The 22,792-nt window shown below is 37.4% G+C and overlaps 1 protein-coding gene across 1 annotated transcript in view; it reads left to right on the plus strand.

Moving 5' to 3' along the window:
* The window catches only part of LOC115262431 (monocarboxylate transporter 10), a gene marked incomplete at its 3' end in the record, with an annotated part of 57,115 nt that overhangs the window by 11,739 nt on the left and 22,584 nt on the right, over positions 1-22,792 (plus strand). The window contains 1 exon segment of the mRNA XM_062851386.1: positions 9,048-10,111. Coding sequence (XP_062707370.1) covers positions 9,823-10,111 — 289 coding nt within the window.

Below are 22,792 nucleotides of genomic sequence, written 5' to 3' on the forward strand. Positions count from 1 at the left end.
ACCGAGCGTGTCCAAGTTGACGAGCAGGCCCCATGGCGAGGTGAATTTTCACTTGACATAACTTCTGTCAGGCCATGGGTGCTTTAGGTGGTATCTGCACAGATTCGGACATACAGGTTCTCCTACATGTCCGGAGTGTGCACACTGTGACGAGACCGAGGAGCATGTGCTCTTTGAATGCCCACGCTTCGTGGAGCAAAGGTCGAGTATGCAGGAGATATGCGGTAGAGATATCACTCCCGACAACATTGTTGAAAGGATGTGTACGGGGGAGGACAAGTGGGATGCCGTTTCTTCCACGGTATCTTGAAGCGTCCTTGAACTACAGAGAAAATGGCGCGCCGAACAACAGCTAATTGAGTCGGCTCCCCCTCCCCATCCGGGAGCTTGAGCCCAACGGGTAGTCTATGTACTAGCCAGGGCCCGAGCCCCCGGGGAAGAGCGAACAACTTAAGGCGGTAGCACTAGGTAGAACGCTTACCATTAGAGTGTACTCATTGTACGAAGTCATTCCCCTTCTTGAAGTCATCCCTAACGGGCGTACCGCGAAGGTAAGGAAGAGAGAGACAGAGGTTTTAGTGTCGACCCCACATAACCTGAGGGCCCACCTCTCGGGTATCTGTAGAAGCAGATTTCTTCTTTCTATATAAAAAAGACCCATCAGTATAAAATTTATGCCGCCGTCTATCACCGATTGCAAGAGAGTTCGTGGGGCAATATCAGGCTGGATTTATGGGTGAACGTGCTACAACGGACCAGATGTTCGCCATCCGCCAGGTGTTGCAAAAATGCCGCGAATACAACCTGCCCACACATCACTTGTTCATCGATTTCAAATCGGCGTATGATACAATCGATCGATTGAGGGTTACGGCAAGGTGATGGTCTTTCGTGCTTGCTGTTCAACATTGCTTTGGAGGGTGTAATAAGAAGAGCGGGGATAAACACGACTTACCGGTCAGGCTAAGGCCGGGGTGGCCTCTGCTGTACATAGTAGCCGCCTCCATTCCACTCGGTCTATGGCTGTTTGTCTCCAGTTCCGCACTCTGCGTAGTGTCCGCAGATCGTCCTCCACTTGGTCGACCCACCTAGCTCGCTGCGCTCCACGTCTTTTTGTACCGGTCGGATGACTCTCGAGAACCATTTTAGTCGGGTTGCTATCCGACATCCTGATGACGTGACCCGCCCACCGAGTGGGACGATTTTCACGAAGTCCGTTCAGCTGCTTGGTTTCGCCGATGATATTGATATTATTGCTCGTAAATTTGAGACGATGGCGGAAACGTACATCCGACTAAAGAGTGAAGCCAGGCGAATCGGATTAGTCTTCAATGTGTCGAAGACAAAGTACATGATGGCAAAGGGCTCCAGGGACGAATCACCGCGCCCGCCACCCCGAATTCATATCGACGGTGATGAAATCGAGGCGGTTGAAGAATTCGTGTACTTGGGCTCACTGGTGACCGACGACAACGACACCAGCAGAGAAATTCAGAGGCGCATTGTGACAGGAAATCGTGCCTACTTTGGACTCCGCAGAACTCTACGATCGAATAAAGTTCGCCGTAACACGAAGTTAACCATCTACAAAACGTTGATTAGACCGGTCGTCCTCTATGGGCACGAAACATGGACCCTACGTGCAGAGGACCAACGCGCCTTTGGAGTTTTCGAACGGAAGGTGTTGCGTACCATCTACGGCGGAGTGCAGATTGGTGACGGGACTTGGAGAAGGCGAATGAACCACGAGCTGCATCAGCTGCTGGGAGAACCAACCATCGTCCATACCGCGAAAATCGGGAGGCTACGGTGGGCGGGTCACGTCACCAGGATGTCGGATAGCAACCCGACTAAAATGGTTCCAAAGAGTCATCCGACCGGTACAAGAAGACGTGGAGCGCAGCGAGCTAGGTGGGTCGACCAAGTGGAGGACGATCTGCGGACACTACGCAGAGTGCGGAACTGGAGACAAACAGCCATAGACCGAGTGGAATGGAGGCGGCTACTATGTACAGCAGAGGCCACCCCGGCCTTAGCCTGACCGGTAAGGTGAGTATCAGTATAAAACACAATAGAATCTGGACGTAAGCTTGGCCCACCAGAATCCCAAATATAGCGGCTTGATTTAAACACATTAAAGGGAACATCATAGTTGGTCTTCCTAATCATCCAATCCTCTACAGTTTTAATATCTGAGTTTAAATTGAAACAATTTTTAGATGCAGAAGCAACGTAACTGGGCAGAGGCCAAACAGAGGACGACAGCAGGAACATTTATTTTTATATCCTCGTCAAGAGGGTTTAAATAGTGGTGAAAAAAAAAAATAACCAACGCAACATTTTTGTGGATGCTGACTTGACACCTGGAGACCAGAAATTCCATGATGTCAGTCCAAATTTCAAGATGACAGCCTAATTATTTAAAATAACGATTCGAAATTCAAGATGGTGACTGTTTAATACAGTTTAGGCTCTAAAACCATGCAATATGGGGTAATTTTTGGTATGTGGCAGATGTGGTTTATGGCGACCATAATATCCAATATGGGCGTTTTAAAATTTAGGATGGTGGCTGTTCAATGTAGGTCCAGTGTCCGAAAATGCCGATCAGAATATCCAAGACGGTGGTCTAAAATCCAAGATGGCGGCTTCAAATTCAAAATGGCGTCTTTTTAATGGTGTGTAAGGCTCTAAACCATACAATATGGGTATATTTGGTATAGGAAAGATATCTGGAGTCCAAAAATGACGACCAGAATATCCAAGGAGGCGGTCTAAAATTCAAGATGGCGGCTCCAAATTGACGGCTGTCTAATGGAGTTTTAGGCTCAAAACCATTCAATAGGGCACTGCATGAAATTATCTCCTTCTCTTTCACTCTTACAGAAATTTTGTAAACAACAAGGCCAAGAAACGTCAAAATCCCATACAAAATCAAAACAGTGCGGTGCCCTATATGGGTATATTAGGTATGTGAGTCCACAAATGGTGACCAGAATATCCAAGATGGCGTTTGAAGAATCATGAAACATTTCAAATAAGCAGAAAATCATGGCTTACGCAGCAATTTAATTTGTTAAGTGAGTACCCCTATTATTTATATTTAGTATTATGTAATGTATGGCTACACATATCATTTGCATTCAAATATACCCTGTTGAACGGTACTATTACTGTATGTTCTCTGTCTTCTCTCTTGTATTTATGAGAGTACGTTTACTAAAAAATGCATATGAGCACATTTTCGCAACTATCATATCGTACAGTTCACACCGCAACAATCCTGTCACAAATCGACCTAATAATCTGCACGGAACGTAAGCGTTGTTGCATCAGCTATCCTGGCTGGGAGAGAAATTCTTATTTTTGTTGCACCTGACTAGATACACCATATAAACACGCAAGCCCAAACACAGTAATAATTCTCCTGCCCTGTGTATAAAATACTAACGCTTTTTCAGTTTCACCACGTGCTTTCCGATGAATGAAGATCGCGTTTTCCGCAAGGAAAATACCCATATCCACCACCACTTATAAGGTACGCTTGTAGTGGCGCTGAGCTATTGGTAGATAATTCGATGTTTGCTACTTATAGCGCTACTCTCTTCTTCCACGTGCTTGTTCAATAAAATTTCGCCGGCTCTCGTGAGAATATATTTATGGTACTCAGTATTATTTCGTGATACACTGGTTCACAAAGATTCGGTACCAAGCTCTTGATATTTTCGGCTTAGTTTTCCAGGTGGATTCAGAGTATACAGCTGTCTTTATACCTCGACATACATCAATAAACAAATTCACGCCTACATATTGTTCAGAATGATCTCATGATGGCGGAAAATAGGCTACGATTTTGATTCGTGGATGGCTTACGCATCACATATGTATTAGACTAAAATATTAACGCGCACTGAAACTTCAAGAATTAGCGATAGCCAATTTCTTACAAAAATATTGATGAAAACTATCTAATTCTTTTATAACAGAGAGATGCTCCTTCTTTTTATCATCTGCACGAAAAACTATTGAAAAATCTCCATTGAATTTCGAGTAATTCAATAAAAACCTGATTTTTTATTGCTACGCCCATACAAAGTGTTTGGCGAATTTGATCAAGCTTATTGCTAATTTCTAATTTTTAATTGTGCGATTATATAGCTGCCTATGTATTATCAAAAAATCCAATTTTTTTTTTTCCAAAAATTGTTCACCGGTGTTACAACAGGATTCGTTATCAGTAATTGATTTCAGCAAACATATTTTGATTCTGTCCACTAATGCGCAAAATGCGTTGTATGATTAGAATGCGAAGAGTAAATACAGTGTTGCCTGTTCACAAAATGCAGTATTCAAATTAGCATATTGCCAATTGTTTTTTTTTCTAGAAAATGAAAATAAAACTTCTTAGGGGGATCCACTTAACAGCAGTGCCGGATTAAGGCTTCGATGGGCCCGGGGCAAACTCCATAAAACTAACCCTACATTTTGTGATTTTCCAAAATTTTGAGTATTATTCATATTTTCAATGTAAAATTTGTGTTATCCATGAAATTCTTACGATTTTTTGCGTGCGTCTTCTTTTGTAAGAATGTAACACCGTAACACACAATTGTTTTGTTTCTTCAAATTATGATTTTGTATTTATTTTGCATTATTTATTTCATATTGAAGTGTTGCATATATTTTCCGAATACTGATGTATTCAGTATGCCCGGACACCAGAAAAAAGATTCAGACAGATAGCTTAAACAGATAAATAAAATAATATAATACTTAAACATTGTTTTGATGATTAGGCAAAATGTCATTATGCTGCTAGAAATGTTAGGTTTACAGCGCAAATATTATCTTTTTTAGAAAGTAAGTTTTAAACTTTCTTCTGATTTCATAAGGGACTGTTATGAAACAATGTAGGCCAAATTTGGATTATCCCCCCCCCCATTGACCCTTGGGAGTTTTCGTTCAAAAAAATATGAAAATATCTAGAGCATAGACTTCAGTCATACATCATCCTCCCCCTCCAAAATTCGTCTCCGTGGTTTATGAACGGTTCCAATGATTACAGCATGTTTCATAAGTGAGCGCTCAGTTTAAAACCTACAATAATAAAGCATGGTGGAATTTTATTTGAGAGTACAAAACTTTACGAATGTAATGATTTCAAATGAACAATGATAGGACTCTTGAAGATTACTGTTCATTTCAAAATCTCCGTTATTATCAAAATAAATATATGTAGGGTAGCGAACCACTTGGGCAGTGACCGGTATTTTGCGTTCCAAAAATTGTGTCAATTGGTTCAGAATTGACTGAGTTATAGCAGAAAAGTGCCCAAAATAGGACCCCTGCCGAGATGGTACCACTTCCCTAGGTATTGAAAAGTTCTGAGATGTTTTTAGACACCAGGTTTCTCAAGCTGCTCCAAATTCCCAAACATCTCCACGAATCATTTTCCCCTGTTACCCATTATAACCCCTGTATTCCGTGAATTGATCCAGATTACCTTCTTGTCGAATACAGTCAGGTTTTTTTTTCTACGCGGGGGATACGTACCGCTTAAAAAAACTCAGTTCAAAATTCAAAAAACCGCGTAAAAAAAGTCTCACCATTTCTCGACGAATCACGCAAAAATAAGACGATGATTTTTTTTTTGTATGGAGTTTCCATTTACGCGGCCGCGTAAATGAAAACCGCGTAATAAAAGACCTGACTGTATTATGCTCTTGGTTGAAATCCGTCGTATCAAACAGAATGCGAACGACGGGTCTTCCAGATAGCAATTGTTCTTCCTCTACAAGTGGTTGGGGAAGCGGTGCCTGTACAATAGGCAAACAGTTTCAAACAATAAACAAATCGCTTTCGCTCTTCGTACATATGTACAACAGAGATGGTTATATTTGCGGTTTAGGGGAAGATGATATAGATTGATGAGATTAGAATTCACCCTTATGACAACTAAGTTGCCGGGTCATTAATTGGCTCGGTAGCTTAGTTGGTAAAGCACTTGTCTAGCGAATAAGGGTCGTGAGTTCAAATCTCACCTGAGCTGTGGATTTTTCCCCAATTTAACCAATATTTTACCCATCTGTACATATGTACGTTGAGTTATTTGAAACTCTTGAGATATTTTTAATGAACAATTCTAATGAACTCCTGGAGTAATCCATAGAGAAATTTCTAGAGGCACGCTTGGAGGAAATCCTGGAGAAATTTCTAAGAAAATACATAGTGAGGAATGCCCGGCAGAATTTTTGATGAAATCTCTGTGTGAATTTCCGCAGGAATCTCTGCAAGAATGTCTTCCAGCCTTCCCGCAAGAATTCTTATAAAAATCTCTGAAAGAATCGGTAGAAAATTTCTGAAGGAAACCTTGGAGTATTTTCTAAGACTTTCTTGAGAAATCTTTGGACCAATTCCAGAAAGAGAAATGTTTTGAAGGAATATCTAAAGGAATGTGAGGAAATCATGGGAATTTCCCTTATAATCTGATGTAGAATTTGGAGAAAAATCTTTAGAAGGCTTCTGAGAAAATTTTGAAGGAGGTCTGAATTTCTGATTACTATTGTTACATACAATATTCGTGAATCATTTTCTAAAAAAATCCATGGAGTATTTTTGAGAAAGTTCATGGCAGGTTTTCTAGATGAATGCTTAGAAAAGTTTCTGGAGAAGTCTCTATAAAAAAATCTGAAGAAGATCGTAGATTTCTGGAACAGTGTTTGCAAGATTTTTTGAAAGAAATTCTTGAAGTATTTTCAAAAGGAATCCATACAACGTTTTTGGACGCTATTCGTGCCAGACATTCTTAAGGAGTTCTGGAAAATCTTCTGGAGGACATTCTTAAGTCTGGAGGAATCCCTAAAAGCTTTTGGGAAAGATTTTTAACTGAATTTCTTTAGGATTTCCTTGATGATCCTGGGAGATATTTTTAGGAAATCTTGATAAAAAAATTAAATATATCCTAGGATGAATTTTAGCAAGAGTACATTAAAGAATTATCGAAAATCTGTAGATGTGTTTTTTTTCAAGTAATCATTGGAGAAAGTTATGAAGAAATTCCTGGAGATATTTTTGAAGAAACTATTAGTCGAATTTATAATAAAAACCATGGGAGATTTCCTTAAAAAATAAATCTCTCGAAAAATTTGTGAAGGAACCCGTAGGGGAGTTTCTATAGGAATCTCTGGATCTCACATTAAAAAAGAGTCCCTGATAGAATTTCTAAAGAAAGTTTTGGAATAAACCCTTAGAAGATCGTTTGAGAGAATGGCTAAAGGAATTTTGAAGGCTTTTTCGGAAGAGTCCTGAAAATAGGGTTAAGAATTTCTATAGAAACTAAAAAATGTCTGCAGAAACTCATACACAACTTTCGCACACTACTCCCTAGTGGAATTTCTGGAGAAATTTGAAGTTGCTGTGGGAATTTCTGGTGAAATCTTCCAAAGTATTCCAAGGTAAGCCCAAGTATCGAAAAGTAGTACTTTTCGGCACTTTCGTTTTAATGAAAAAAGTAGACCGTTTAATCGTTAAATTTTCCGTTCAGTGCCACTAAAATACATTTCCTACAACAATCATTCAAATGTTTTATTTCAGTTTAGCTGTTTGACAAAGTGGAAGCTTTCAGAGATTTTTGTTTACCCGCAGGCATAATCCTGGAGGTGCCTCGAGGAATATGATCAGTTTCATTTCTTGAAATCCTATCCTAGCATGTAAATTTGAGCCAATCTAGTGGCCTGAAACACTAAACTGATTAATGCGTTGGTCAGTCCACCAACTCGATATTTTTCACTTTTAACCCTCTACTTCTAATGGTTGCTCCAGAGCACCATCGTTTTTCGACGAACTCGAGATAAACGGAATTAAGTAGATGAGTATCCCAGGTAACAATTTGATGCTGTACAAACGTTTCTCCAAATATTTTAAATTAGCCTTCATTTGAACAAAAGCTGAGTACAAGAGGTACCATCCTTCATTCAGCTCCTAAACATCTAATTTTTATTCAACCTTTAGCTGATTTGAGGTTCATTGGAAAGCTGATTTAAGGCATAATATGCGCCTAATCAGTAATCAATTATATTTATTTATTAATTGTGTAAAATAAAATAAAAACACTTTCGTGAGCCTAGTTTTACCAACCATACATATCCTTGAAAACAAGAACATTACTTGTTGTGTCTGAATATTCAAGAACATAAGTTGAACTAAGTCTGTATTGAGGCTGAAGAAGCGATATGGACGAAAACCATGCTTGGGTCAGCTGTTAAAAATATTTGATTAAAGGTTGAAAAACAGATGATTAATTCTGCATGTTGGTGTATGAATTAAGGCTGGTTACCCAGATGAATAATATTCTATTCAACTTGATATTCAGCCATCTATGTATTGCTGATTAAAGAGGTTGGACAAGCCATACTTCAGACCAATATTCAGATGTCATTGTGTTCAGCCATTGACACCATTAACCAGCTATTGTTCAGCTAATACTCTCACTGTTCAGCATTCATTGTTACTTGGGATGATGCTATAGTTTCCAGAATATGATTGTAATCTAATAAGGTAAACCCAACTGCCAACTACCTACTTGTTTCAATAGTGGAACTACTGATAAACAATCAAAGTACAATTGATTTACAACTAAACACTTTTTCGTTGATTTCGAAAAAAATGACCAATTTGGAACAATTTTTGTTCAAGCACTTTTTTTGGAAACTATAAAAATAGTCGTTCAAAGCCGTGGGAAGGAAAGGGTTAAAGTGTGGATGTGTTATGCAGTATTTGAAAAGTTGACTTTTTCAAATTTCTCATTAGAAGTGAGTTCAATTTTCCACTTTCTTAAGCTGCTCCAGGCAGCACTGCTTCTGTGAGTAACTTTACCCCATACTGACCAGCAATAGCACAACCGAGAACTACAACACCACTTTATCATCTCTCGAACAAACATCAATTTGCGGCTGTGTGTTCAGTCGGTCGGTCGGTGGCGGTTCTTTATACACTACCTAACGCGTGGTGCGACAAAACTCTAACTCAGTCTCGATTTCTATTTAAAGCTGTTTGGACGTGCCGCAGCACAGTGGACTAGAGGACTTCCGAGCGAGCTCGGCGGGTTCTTTGTATGCGGGCAGACGACCGATCTACGGACAACGCACCCCGCAGGTCTTCAGAGGGCAGATATCAACAGACAGCCGACGCGGAAGGACGGACGTTGTGCCAGCTGCTTCGGGAGACAGTCGTCGGTCGTTTCTTTCATCACAGTTAGTCCATCAGAACTAATTGCTGGGAAAGTCATCCCACTGTGCGTGCACCCCATAGTGTCCTCAGAGTGAAGATCAAAGTTAAGGACGAAGCCTTGCTAAGGCTGGAGGCTTCAATTCAGTGAGTGCGCGGTGATCAATCGGTGAATGAGTTCGAACGCATGCAGCCCTTTCACTGACGTCCGATAGTGATAAGGAAGGTTCAGCACCTTGTGTGACCTGTATACTACACGAACGGGAACGATTGAGTAATATTTGCACAGTGAGTTATCGCCTTCTAATTGCGGTTCGTTCATTGTTGTGAGCGAGCGCTGTCGATCTTGTGGTTTTCGGACATTAACTTCACAGTTAGTGATTTTTCGCGCCTCAAGAACAGAATTAAGTGAAGTTGAAATGATACCCATATAAATGCTAATCAATTGTCGTTTATCTCCAGAGTGCAATTCGGTGTTTCTGCGATATCAGTGCAAATTGTGTTCTTTCCCACAACAGAAAATCAATCACAGAACAGTGGCTGCTAGAAAACGGTAGATTGTATAAGGAGCTGGTGTACGACGACTCGAAATAAGCAATGGCCGAGACGGTGAAGATTGTGAATGGGGAGACCAAGGCGGGTACGATCGTGAATGGATCGGCGATCAATGGTCATCTGCCGAAAGTGGTGAAAAATGGATCAGCGCCGGCAGTGGAAGAGGTTCACGACCCACCGGATGGCGGTACCCGGGCCTGGTTGGTCATGGTGGGAGCTTTCCTGTGCAACGGTGTTCTGTTTGGTGTGATTAACACCTACAGTGTTATTTACTTGAGCCTGCAGAAGCAACTGCATGATCTGGGCGATACCGAGGCTTCCAGCAAAGCAGGTGAGTTTCACTTTTATCGCATTTTTATTTAGGTTACTTCAAAGGTTTACAACATAAAAATATAGAAAAAAGTGTTTCATGCAAAATCTCATGCTGATTTCAAAATAACTCTACAAAAACTGCAGCACTTCTTGTATGTTGGCCTAATAGCTAGAATATTAATTGGACCTGAATAGGTATAATAAAGGCACGTTTAAAACAAGTCAATATTACCAGTCTGTTTGTTACAGTATTAAAGAAGACTGGAGAGACTTTGTTCCCTTTAAGTTTTCTCGGAATCTGAAATGATTTTCTTCTAGAATATAAAAAAAAAGTTTTCTGAACAACGGGCTATGTTTCAGCTGCAAGTGCTTTAAATTTTGCAATGCATTATTTTTTAAAGGCTGATTGTTTATTTCCAATCCATCAAAAACTTTTTTGAGCCATTCCGAAAAATCTTAATACCTTGTGAAAATTTAGCCAAACCGGCCCAAATTTTCACAGTATATAGGGGAACTTACGTTTTTTCGGCAGTTTTGTTCTTTTCGTTTTTTGAAACCTGTAGGTCTCAGAGTTGGCCTCAAATCCTTCCCAACCAAGCTGAGTTATATGCCCCAATTTCAGAATATTCGGTCCACAAAAACCCCCAATGCCGATTAAACACAATCAAACTTATTTCTGAAAATAGTCCTTTATCAAATATATTTTATTTTATTTATTTTTTGTTTATAGAACGAAAGTTTGCAATTACTTGAAATTCCAGTATACTCAATGATAAGATGTGCTACATGATTATAAATTTAGTTCATATCGTGAAAATAGGGAGAAAGTCTCACAATATAAAAATACGGTATTTTCCGAAAATATTTAAAAAAAATAATTTAATAACACTGCTGTGTAATCAAAAATACAAAAAATCTTAAAGAAAATTAATGAGATAATTTCAAATGAATCAGGTGCTCAAAATGGAATCAAGTGTCTTCAATTTATGTGAAATGCATCGTTACACATGCCTCCAAAACCACAGTTTTCAAATTTTGAACGGTAATTTGAAATCTTGGTATTATGCATGAACTTGCAACAGATGTTCACCTGACATTTTTTGCAAAAAAAACGGACATAGTTTTGTGTTTTACTTAAAGTTACATACAAATTAAGAAAAAGGGATCAAATATATCCACTATCCAGCCTTTCCTACATATTACATGATATGTAAGTCTAATTTTGCATGCAGTTCTAAGTAGATTGGATAATGGTAATTGGCAAGCAATCCTTAGGAATAGAGCAAATGTCGAAACTGCTGTAAATGTATTTTACGATATGTTGACATACATAATCTTGAAAGCTACAGAAATAAAACGAAGTCACAGGAATTACAAAACTTCCAATATGGTTTGAGGTAAAGGTCCCTTGTGTCCACTTTCTGATTAATGCATTTCGCCTCACGTTTTTGCGAGCACAAATCATGAGAGCTTCATCAAATGAAGCGACTGTTACTCAATCTGTTTTCCGAACGAGCAAACAACAAGTACTATTTTCAGTGTAGCTGATCTGAAAGTTAATCAGATTTGTGCTCTTTAGCAATAGAATGCATCTCAATGCGGCCATTTTTGGATTGCAACAACCATGTCCTAAATAAACACATACAATATTTCAAAAAAAAAAAAAATGCTTACAAAATCTATAGAAAGGACACTAACGATGAAAATTTAGTAAAATTTTCGGATGGGGGTAGAAATTTGCTTCGTCATATGCGCTAATTCTCGTCTTATCAGATCGATAATAGCCAATATAATAAAAGAACCTTTGCCAATGACTCATTAGATGAAAGCAAAAAGATGTAGACTATCAACAACCAGCCCCTGTTTCAGTGGAAATTGAATAGTTACGCAAAAAAATATGTTTCTGTTGTGGCTGTGTACTAATATCTTAAGAATATGTTATCCCAGAGAATGAGATACTGTCGAAGGCAAGAGCTGAGCTACCTCTCGAGTAGTGTTGTATACGAATAGGAGAAATATAGATGAGAAATGTTGTGTCTGTAAACAGAACAAGACGTGTTTTATTATCACTGCCGTCTTCCGTGTTGCTTTCCATTTTAACCATTTTGTTGGTTACATCAACTGGCGTACGAGGATGAACATTTTCCATCTTCAAGATGGGTTGGCCACCAATAATTTGTTTAAAATATGTTTTATTCGTTTAATAGCGTGCTTTGTTTAGTGCAGTTAGATGTGAAGTGCCGTTTTGTGAATTAAACTTTGTTTGGCGAGAATTTGTGTTTGATTTTTTTGTGTAACCTTTGTGCAGTGGCATTTTTTTTACAAACACAATAGCCTATTTTTGTGAAACTTTTATGAAATGTTTGTGATTTGAATTGATTTTTTTCCCAATTGTGTGCGTTTTATTTTATCCCGTGATTTGTATACTGTTAGTTTTTTTTATCATAATGTTTGGAATAACGTATTTTTCACGGAGGCGTACTTTTGTGTGTGTTTTTACCTATTTTTTTGGAATGTCAGGCGGTTTATTTCAAACTTATTTTTATTTTTCCCTGACACTTTCACATTTGCGATGCTAACATGCACATTTTTGTAACAATTTCATTATAATAATGGAATTTTGTGCAGAACACATCATTTTTAGACCAGGCCATTTTGAATCACTAAAGATTCTTTTTGTCCAGACATTTTTCTTTGGACTGGAATTTGCCTGTCTTTGTTCTATTTTAGTTAGTTCTGTTTGCTCATGGTGAGCATGAGCACCATACTTTTATATCTGGACCAACATGACAATAACGTCACCGATCCGTATGTGAGCGCATCAGTTTAATTTGATCATCGACGATAAGCTTTAAGTGAACTTTTTTTTTCGGGGCGATTTGCTGTTGAGTGCGAGCTTTATTGAGTGCAATATTGCACTCCATATGGATGAGAGACGTGAATTGTGTGTGAGAAGAACAGAGAGTAGATGATCAGCGTATCCAGCACATACACATAATCGAACCGACAGATGCATCTAATGGAGTCTCGTTGGGCCGAAGGGGCATCAAGCCACATTCAAGCTGGAGAAACCTTGTCGCCGATACGAGAATATATCGAGGAATAAGAGCAAATGCCTGCGTGATGGGTTTTGGTGTGAGGTTGCTAACCGGCGAGTGTAATATAGATCCATTTAAATAGTATTCATACATTTGTGACTAGGCAGATAGGGTAGTGGTACCGAATACGGACCAGTTATCAATAGTAGTTATCGATTTATGTTTACATTAAAACAGTTTAAATGGTGATTACGTGATTTGCCGTTTTGTGCGATTGAAAAAGTTTTAAATTATATGTACTGTTAAACAAATTATTTGTTTGTATCGATAATTAAATTGTTGGTTTAAAATATAATTACTGTTCAAAAATTTGAATATCAGATATAGGAGCTAAACATTCGATTCTGTTAAATTTAGCACTCAGAACAAATTATATTTTTACTCTTAAGGGAAGAGGTGTTGTGGCTGTGTACTAATATCTTAAGAATATGTTATCCCAGAGAATGAGATACTGTCGAAGGCAAGAGCTGAGCTACCTCTCGAGTAGTGTTGTATACGAATAGGAGAAATATAGATGAGAAATGTTGTGTCTGTAAACAGAACAAGACGTGTTTTATTATCACTGCCGTCTTCCGTGTTGCTTTCCATTTTAACCATTTTGTTGGTTACATCAGTTTCAATTGCACTTCACTGAAGTCGTATAATTATTTTTTGCAATTACGTTGCTTATTACCCTACTTTTCACTCACGGTTGCAACGATAAAACGGCCTACTTTTCTCCACTTAAACAAAGGTGCCGAAAAGTACTACTTTTCGGCACTCTTAAGAGTGCTGAAAAGTAGCACTTTTCGGCACTTTTGTCAGCACATACATTTTGCTCACTACCGCGATTTCCGTAGATAAACCTGTTGCTCCTACATCCAATCAGCAGCTCGAATCCAAATCAGGACTATTAACGATTCGAATCGGATCGCCGATCAGGTGCAGAAGCAGCAGCTGAAGCAACTTTTGCTCCTTCTTATGTTGCTGATTGACTACGACGACGGAGCTTGAAAATGTGTGACAACATCAACACCATAGCCTACCTGATCGAACAAAAAACTGCGCCGGTGCGCATGGATGCTCCCACGTGGTACCTCTTGATTTCATGTATGTGCAGCTATATAGATTATCCGGAGCGAGTATTTTTCGTAATTGCAAAAAATTGTGTATGCAACGCGTTTCAAAACTCGATTTTTTCAGCACTCGTCGTATTTATCCAACTCGGCAAGCCTCGTTGGATAAATGTACAACTCGTGCTGAAAAAATCATCATTTTGCAACTTGTTGCATAAATAACTATTCTCAGTTTGCGTATGCCGAAGGCAACCGCACCAAAGCAGCAGTTTGCCAAATTGTTCTTCATCACCGTTAAATGTTCACTTCGCCAGATTCACTTATTGAACTGACCTTCGATTCACACCCCACCAAACCTCTTTGGCACTTCAATGTCAGATTGCACTGCTGTAGAATGCATGAAAAGTTGCTCAATTATTGAAATAAATTGCTTTTTAAACAAACAGTTATTTTCATCTCAGGGAAGATGCAGGCAAATGTGTGTGTGAATTTTCTGCATACGAAACATCGTATTTTACAACAATAGAGAAAGATTTATTCTTTGCACTGTGAGGGCGTTTTATGATCTGGTGAGCAAACATATTAACTGAAATATTTTGGTCGTTTTTGCAAAGCTACATCTTTCTCAATTTTAAAAATATCTGATCAATAGTACTTTGAACACATGATTTGATTTGGATTACGAAGAATTCGACCGCATTTTTGGATAGCCGACTACGGTCAAATCGTAATTTTCGGCCATCCTTATGTACCGTAGTGTCACGTAGGAGATGTAACGGGAATTAAATTCATGTTGTGTCTAAAATAGACGTGGACTAGATGAAAATAGAATCCGAGGGATAATTATTCAATCTTATTATTTAAAGGAAATGGTAGTGTTTTTTTACAAAATGTTTTAGATTATATGAAAGCTAATTTATGAATTAATCTTTGAAACCAAACTAGCCATGAGGCATTGAGTGAGGTGCAAGAATATACGCGATCCTTTTATTGGTCAGTGCTTAGCAAGATGATAATTAGATAAAACCCCTTTACGCGATCAAATAAAATTATGCTTCAAGTTTCAAAAAATTCAGGTACTTTGATACTGTATAAAGTTGAATAGCTATTCTGGAAAAAACAGACTGGTAAAAGATATTAGTTTTTTTCCAATCCCCAATTCAAGAAGAATTATGGATGCATATTTGGCGTCTAGGGCTTCAAAAATCTCAAATACTTGGTAGAATTGCCTCCTTCCCGTCCGTTATCAAAGCACATAGATTGGGGGCTACTCACTAACTCTAAGACAAAATTGACGCAATCCTTCAACAGCCGATAGCTGTGCTGGCCACGTCCTTACGACAGCTGATTGATGGAAAAGAAGATTAGTTGGACACCTAAGAAAGGTATGCAGAGATCTCTACGTCCTCTCTGGCCGAGGTGTCGCGGTACTTTTGGTATTGTATTGTTAGTGAAAGGGTTAAGTCCGAAGGATACGTTTGGTCAACGTTTCGGCACCACAATGATGTACAAGAACAGATTCACTTAATTATACGAATCCTCTAGACGAAATAGTTGACTTCCATTTGAGTCTCCCGGATAGCAAAAAGATATTGCTGCTGCGCCAAAAATACAGGCGTATCACGTGAAAATGAAGACGAATTTCGGCAACCCAATGGGAATAAGGCAGACTCTAATAACAATCGCAAATTATCCAGAGATCAATTTACAATCACTTTCCTAGGCAAAATTTGCAACACCAGCCGTTTCTCATTTCGACCGGCTATGATCAAAACAACGCGGAGCAAAGAAACCGCGTAACAATTTAGAAAACGGAGCCGATCGCGCGCACAGCCTGCCGTAGCTCCGACGTGTGAGGGAGATTCTTCTTGGAACTAGATGCCGAAAAAAGCACAGACGTTTGCCGGGACAGCAAGTTTAAAATAAAAACATTTCAACAATAATCATAAAATATCAAGAATCTTTCAGAAAAAATAGAAAAGTGTAGGAATGTTCATAAATGTAAATTAGAATAATCAAAAACCAAAATTCACAAAACGTTATTTAAAAATAATCATCTTCCAAAACATGCTGAAATGGATTTCAGATGACGAAAAATGAAAAAAATGGCTATTAGAGGGTTAACATCTGAGAGTTTACATACACTCCCGATCAAAAGTTTGGGGTCACCCCTTCAAAAATATGTCATATTTTTAGCCCCATATCTCCGTCAATTTGCGTCCGATTTCAAAACCTCATTCAAAAGAAAATAAGTTGAAGAAAATTAGAACATGATTTAAATGAAAATTTTACAAAAACATTTGTATGTAAGCTTAAGCTAAAGTTGCCAAATTTTCTAAAAAATGAATTTAAACTTACGGTAGTGTCGCAGGAAATTGGGTAGACCAAATTTTAAGATGAGAGCGGTAATATAACCTATTTTCTATTAGATTTCAACTGCTTTTTACCGAACTTAGCTAAACATTCTAAAAAAATAGTTATTAAGTGAATTAACTCTTGATGCCAACGACCAAAAGTTTGGGGTCACTATCGTAAAACATGGAAAAGTGATTTGTTGATATCTTTGTCATCTTTCATTCAATTTTAATTCTTCTTGGCTTATTTGAAACATAATGGTACTAACTGCATAAACTTCGAACCACACATATTTACACACAAATTTACATACTAAAACTTAACGTAAAATTGCCTTATTTTTTAAATGTGGTGAAATGTGTTAACTTTAGATAACATTTTTATGTATAAAAACCGTTGAATACGTTAAATGAAAGACATCAAACGTAAATTTAGTAAATTATATAAACGTCTATATATAATTTACTATATAGACTGTTTCAGAAATTATAAATACACTAACGATTGACTGTCATTTTAATTTCAGTGTGATATGCAGGAAATTTTCTAATAGTTCATGTAGTAAACACTGTAAAGATGCAAATAATACCAACTTTGTTACCATTTCGTGCAAAAGATAGAAAATCGAGATCTGTAAACCAAAGGTTCAAAAATGGAAGTTGCACAAAACGATCATGAAATATAAGACAGTGGAATATAAAAAAAACTCATAAATGAAACATTTCTTTAAAAACATTATGGAAATAACTGTATCGATAACAAAAGATGTTTCTCTTTTAGCCAAAGCTATTTTGGCCGGAAAAAATGTCAAGAACCATAAATAAAAGCCTTCATTATGCAAGAAAAAAGTAGCAAAATTTTGAACACCACTAGCTGAAACAAACGTAAAACAAACTAATACCTCAACAACTGTTTATTTAAATCGCTTTGATAGTATGACAGGCATTGCCATCTGAAGCATAGAATGACCTGGAAAAAAATAGTTGTAATGAAATGTGTTTATAAACGCTAAGAAACTGTATTGAAGTCTTTACATTGCTTAGAAAAACCTTGAAAAAAAAAGAAAGTTGATCTCATCAAAATTCTATGAAAATGGCCTCATGATTTTTTTTTTCCGGGTTTTGATAACGGCATTTCTTAGAGGTAGCGAATGTGATAAAGAGTAAGATAATTTTTGAAGTTTAGTAAGAAATAATATTGAAAACACCCTTGTGCAAATTAAATTTTCAAGCATGAAGTACATAATTGAAGAACTCGATTATTTTTCAAAATATCATGACAGTTTACATGGAGCGTAAAAATGTGGAATGCAATATACTGTATTGTGAAAACAATTGATTAAAATCATCAAAACGCATCGTTTTATTGGAAAAACAAAGTGTATTTATAATTTCTGAACCAGTCTATATTTAAAATGCTTTTTAAATTTGTATGAGTTATTTATATTTGTTCGGGCGAAGACGGCTAATAACAAGACAGACAGCTCCCACCCTGTTTCAGGCGACATGGTCGAAACGCCTTCAACGATTCACTGGAACATTAAACCATGATTGTGTGCGTGTGCATGCAAATATGTACACGGAAATGGTAACATCGCATGCACACTAGGGTGTCCCAAAATAGAAAAAGTGTCAAAAAGTTAACTTGCTCACCCTTAGAATGATAGATTAGGGTTCTAGCAACAATAGTTCCATACATGAAAACTCAATCAAAAAATATTTAGAGGTTGCACGTATCGAATTTATGAAAAATGGACGATTTTTGGTATTTTTACCAAGAAAATGCTAATATGAGTTGAAAAATAAAAGAAATAAAAGTCATCAATCAAAGTGAATCATAGTTCTGGGTCCCGCAAACAAAGTTTGGAGGGATTTTAGGTCATCAAAGCTGATTTTATATATTTGACCAAGGTTAAAATATCAAAAAATCGCGATTTTTTTCTCCAACATTTTCAAAAATGCTCAATTTATAAGGATTTTGAAATTTTTCCTGCGATTCGCAATTCCCTTATTTTATAGCAAATTTTGTGTAGATTATTTCGACTGAAGACAGTTTTGAGCTATCTCTTTCATGAGCTGAGATATCGGTATTATAATGATAACACAATCGATGGAAAAAATCGTATTTTCTTATGTTATTTGGTTTTGTTCATTAGTTTCTATGACAACCGTAATAATACCGTGTAATACCGATATCTCAGCTCATGAAAGAGATAGCTCAAAACTGTCTTCAGCCGAAATAATCTACACAAAATTTGCTATAAAATAAGGGAATTGCGAATCGCAGGAAAAATTTCAAAATCCTTATAAATTGAGCATTTTTGAAAATGTTGGAGAAAAAAATAGCGATTTATTGGTATTTTAACCTTTGCCAAATATATAAAATCAGCTTTGATGGCCTAAACTCCCTCCAAACTTTGGTTGCGGGACCCAGAACTATGATTTACTGAGATTGATGATTTTTATTTCTTTTATTTTTCAACTCATATTAGCATTTTTTTGGTAAAAATACCAAAAATCGTCCATTTTTCATAAAATCGATGCGTGCAACCTCTAAATATTTTTTGATTGAGTTTTCATGTATGGAACTATTGTTGCTAGAACCCTAATCTATCATTCTAAGGGTGAGCAAGTTAACTTTTTGACACTTTTTCTATTTTGGGACACCCTAATGCACACTCATTCATGATGTTGTTCCCTGAAGTCGTTCGTGGCGCTAGTGTGCTTGTAGCTCCCAAAGTATATGGAGCAAGAGGGAAGATGTCTGTCTGTTATTAGCCGTCTTCGGTTCGGAGCGTCATTCTCGCTATTAAAAAAAATAAATTAAAATGAAAACTGTTTTATTTGACTTCATTCATTTCATTCATTTATTTAGTTAACATTTATTAAGTTAATCGAGTATTATGGCGGCAAATTGTTGATTCAGTATTATCATGAATTTGATGTTAACTAAATAAATGAATGAATGTTTTATTTGACTATTATAGGAAAAAAAATGTTTTGTATTATACTCAGGAAAAATCTGCTATTTGATTGATCTTGAAGAAGTAGCAGTGCGTTATTTGCTAAGCAACTCAAATTTTTGATTTTCTTTAGAAATTTATACGGAGATCTTTTTACCAGTGTTGTTCTTTTCATCATGGGGTATTTTTAAAAACCCGTTGATCTCAAAATTGGTCAAGCTTGAGGAAATTTTGCTGATAAAAAATCCTCATGACGAAGAAAACAAAACTGCCGAAAATACCCACAGACATTTGTTAATCGTTAACTTTCAGTCAAACTTCGGGAATCTCGATGTGCTGCATCGATTCATGGGGATTCTACTGAATTATCATTGTAAGCAAAGTGTCTTGCCAGTTTGCTAACGGTTTGCTACTGTCAGCTAATACAGGGGATGGCCAAAATGTTTGGGATAGGCAACTTTTTTTTCTCTCACAAAAAAGTTCAGCATGCTATAACTTTTCATAGAGCGCATCAAAAAATCTCAAATTTTGACTGTTTGTCAACCTATTATATGTGCATCATTGGTACAAATTTGGGCTTGATTGATTAATATTTCGCAAAGTTAGAACCGTTCGGGTAAAACACCTTTTTTTAGACAACGCATTTTTGAGCTGTCATATCTCGGAAACCAGTAAACCGAATTGAATGAAATTTTGAACGTACACTAACAATATGTAAATGCTTCACAAACTATTAAAACATAAATACTTTTTAAACGTTGAAAAAAGTTATCATGGATTGACACTTTTTGGACTTTTCTCGAAAAAATGTATTTTTTTTTACATTAATGTGAATAAATTTTAGTGTTGATATCCAAAGATTTTCCACTTCTGTTCTCAAATTATCTCTAATCAGATATATTAGAGCCTATTTAGATTGACGGAAAAACACATTCAATAATTTTTGTGTGGTATTGTTAATTTTACTTATTTTCCTCTATATGGGTAAAAATTTCAACCCGATATAACTTAATTCGCCGTGAGAAAATATTACATTTTATAACGTCGTATTGAGTATCAATATATTGTTGATAAACGTTAAAAAAATAATTCAATTTGGTTCACTGGTTTCCGAGTTATGACAGCTCAAAAATGAGTTGTCTAAAAAATAGTGTTTTACGCGAACGGTTCTAACTTCGCGAAAAATGAATCAATCGAGCCCAAATTTGTACCAATGATGCACACATAATAGATTGACAAACAGTCAAAATTTGAGATTTTTTGATGCGCTCTATGAAAAGTTACAGCATGTTGAATTTTTTGTGGGAGAAAAAAAGTTGCCTATCCCAAACATTTTGGCCATCCCCTGTATTATGATGTCGGCAGTTTCATTTGTTGCCTATTTTGCGTACGTAGGTATTAGAGATAGAGAGTAATCATTTGCCGAATCACTGTGCAAACAGTCACAACTTGTCGCTCTCAATAAATGAAGCCCCTACAAACAATGCATAAATGTGTTTCCTTTAAGTTGAAAAAAAGTTCTCGAAATGTTTCAAAACCAGTTTCAAAGTCCATTCACAACTCTAAATTGCTACAAAATCAATTGATTGGCATAAGGCCATCGAAGGGTCATGGTAACCCGTAAATGGTTCAATTTACAGTTGCCATCTACAGAAGCAGTGCGTGTCTCCGTCCCCGTCTTTGAGAAGCTTCATACTCGCCCGCTTGGCAACCCAAGCACTACTGTGCACCCAGACTGTCTGCTGCGAGGTATATGCAAAGGAACGAGATGCGTAATAAAAATAGATTAATCTGCGACCAAACACTGTCGACATTCTCTTCGGGATGCGACATTGCGACGGGAAACAAACCACTGCACGCCACTTAATTTGTGTCATTCATATCGTTTGAGAAACTGTTGATGCCTACCTATAGGTAGTTTCAACTTTCTCTCACTTGTTGCATGAATGGATCATGCGTTGTTCTTCAACATGTGGGTGGAGAAGTTGCGAGACTTTTCTGTTTGGTCCAGAACATAATGTGAATGAACGATAGTTAAAATCGTGATTGATTCTAACTTATTTTTCTTAGCGTATCGCTCTAGCTGGGACAAATTATTCTTCCCAGTTCAGTAGTGTTCTATGAGCAAAGCAGTTACATAGTTATTAGCTGAGAGTTTCTTTTGCTAATAACGATTGTACATGTGCATATCGTGTGGCAGACATACCACGCTATTGAAAGATACCCATTATTTCCCAACTAACATTTTCAGCGCTATAAGCTTCAGTCATTTGCTTTCTGTTGTGTAACCATCGAGTAAAAGCAGTCAACGCTGAATAAAAGGAAAGCTTGTCAAATATAAATCATAAGCTAATACACGACTGCAAAACAAGCACCATACAGCTACCAAACTCGGTTTTCAGAAATCCATTGCTTGCCACTGGGGCTGCCTTTACTCCACTCTATTCCAACTCAGGGAGATTTCCCGGAAGATGTGAAAACTTGAACACATCGAATAGGAGTCCCCACTAACAAAACAGCTGCTACTATACAGTATAATTCGTTATACTGACAAATCCCCAAACCAGCAGCGCTTTAAAGGCCGTTATGCGATTTCATTACGGCTAGAATCTGTAATGAATAAACTGTTGGTTTACCAACACGGCTTGTCGGATGTAAACATTATTGTCAAAACAAACTTTAAGCGGGATATATAGCTACTACACAAATTCTTTACAGCTATCCATCTCTGTGCTGTGAAATTATTTGGGTTGCTTTTATTGCACTTTAATTCAATGCGGGAAGATTCTCCGGAAGATGTGCAAATCGAGTAAGAGTCCCAGCCACTACAACAGCTGCTTTTATACAGTACGTTTTGTAATGTTGCCAAAACACAAAACAGCAGCGCTTCGTTGCCGTTTAAAGAACACTCTTTCAGCTAGAAGCTGTGAAGAAGAATCTGTTGGCGCAACCACACAGCTTGTTCAATGTAAACATTATTGCGTTTGACGTTTCACAAGCTTTTGCAGCAAGATGAAGTTGGGTAAGGTTTCTTGTGGCACAATTATGAAGCCTTGTCTGGAGTAAAACAAAACGGGCTATTTTCTATGTTATTTATATATAGCAGTGTGGCAGCGAGGACATCATCGGGACCAGTGGATACGAAGATCGGGAGTTCGATTCCACGTAGCGGCAAGTACTTTAATTATTCAATTTTAAAAGTGATAATTCCAGTTCTACATGTATTGCGT

The sequence above is a fragment of the Aedes albopictus genome, chromosome 2, assembly GCF_035046485.1.
Source record: "Aedes albopictus strain Foshan chromosome 2, AalbF5, whole genome shotgun sequence".
In the NCBI taxonomy this organism is placed as follows: Eukaryota; Metazoa; Arthropoda; class Insecta; order Diptera; family Culicidae; genus Aedes; species Aedes albopictus.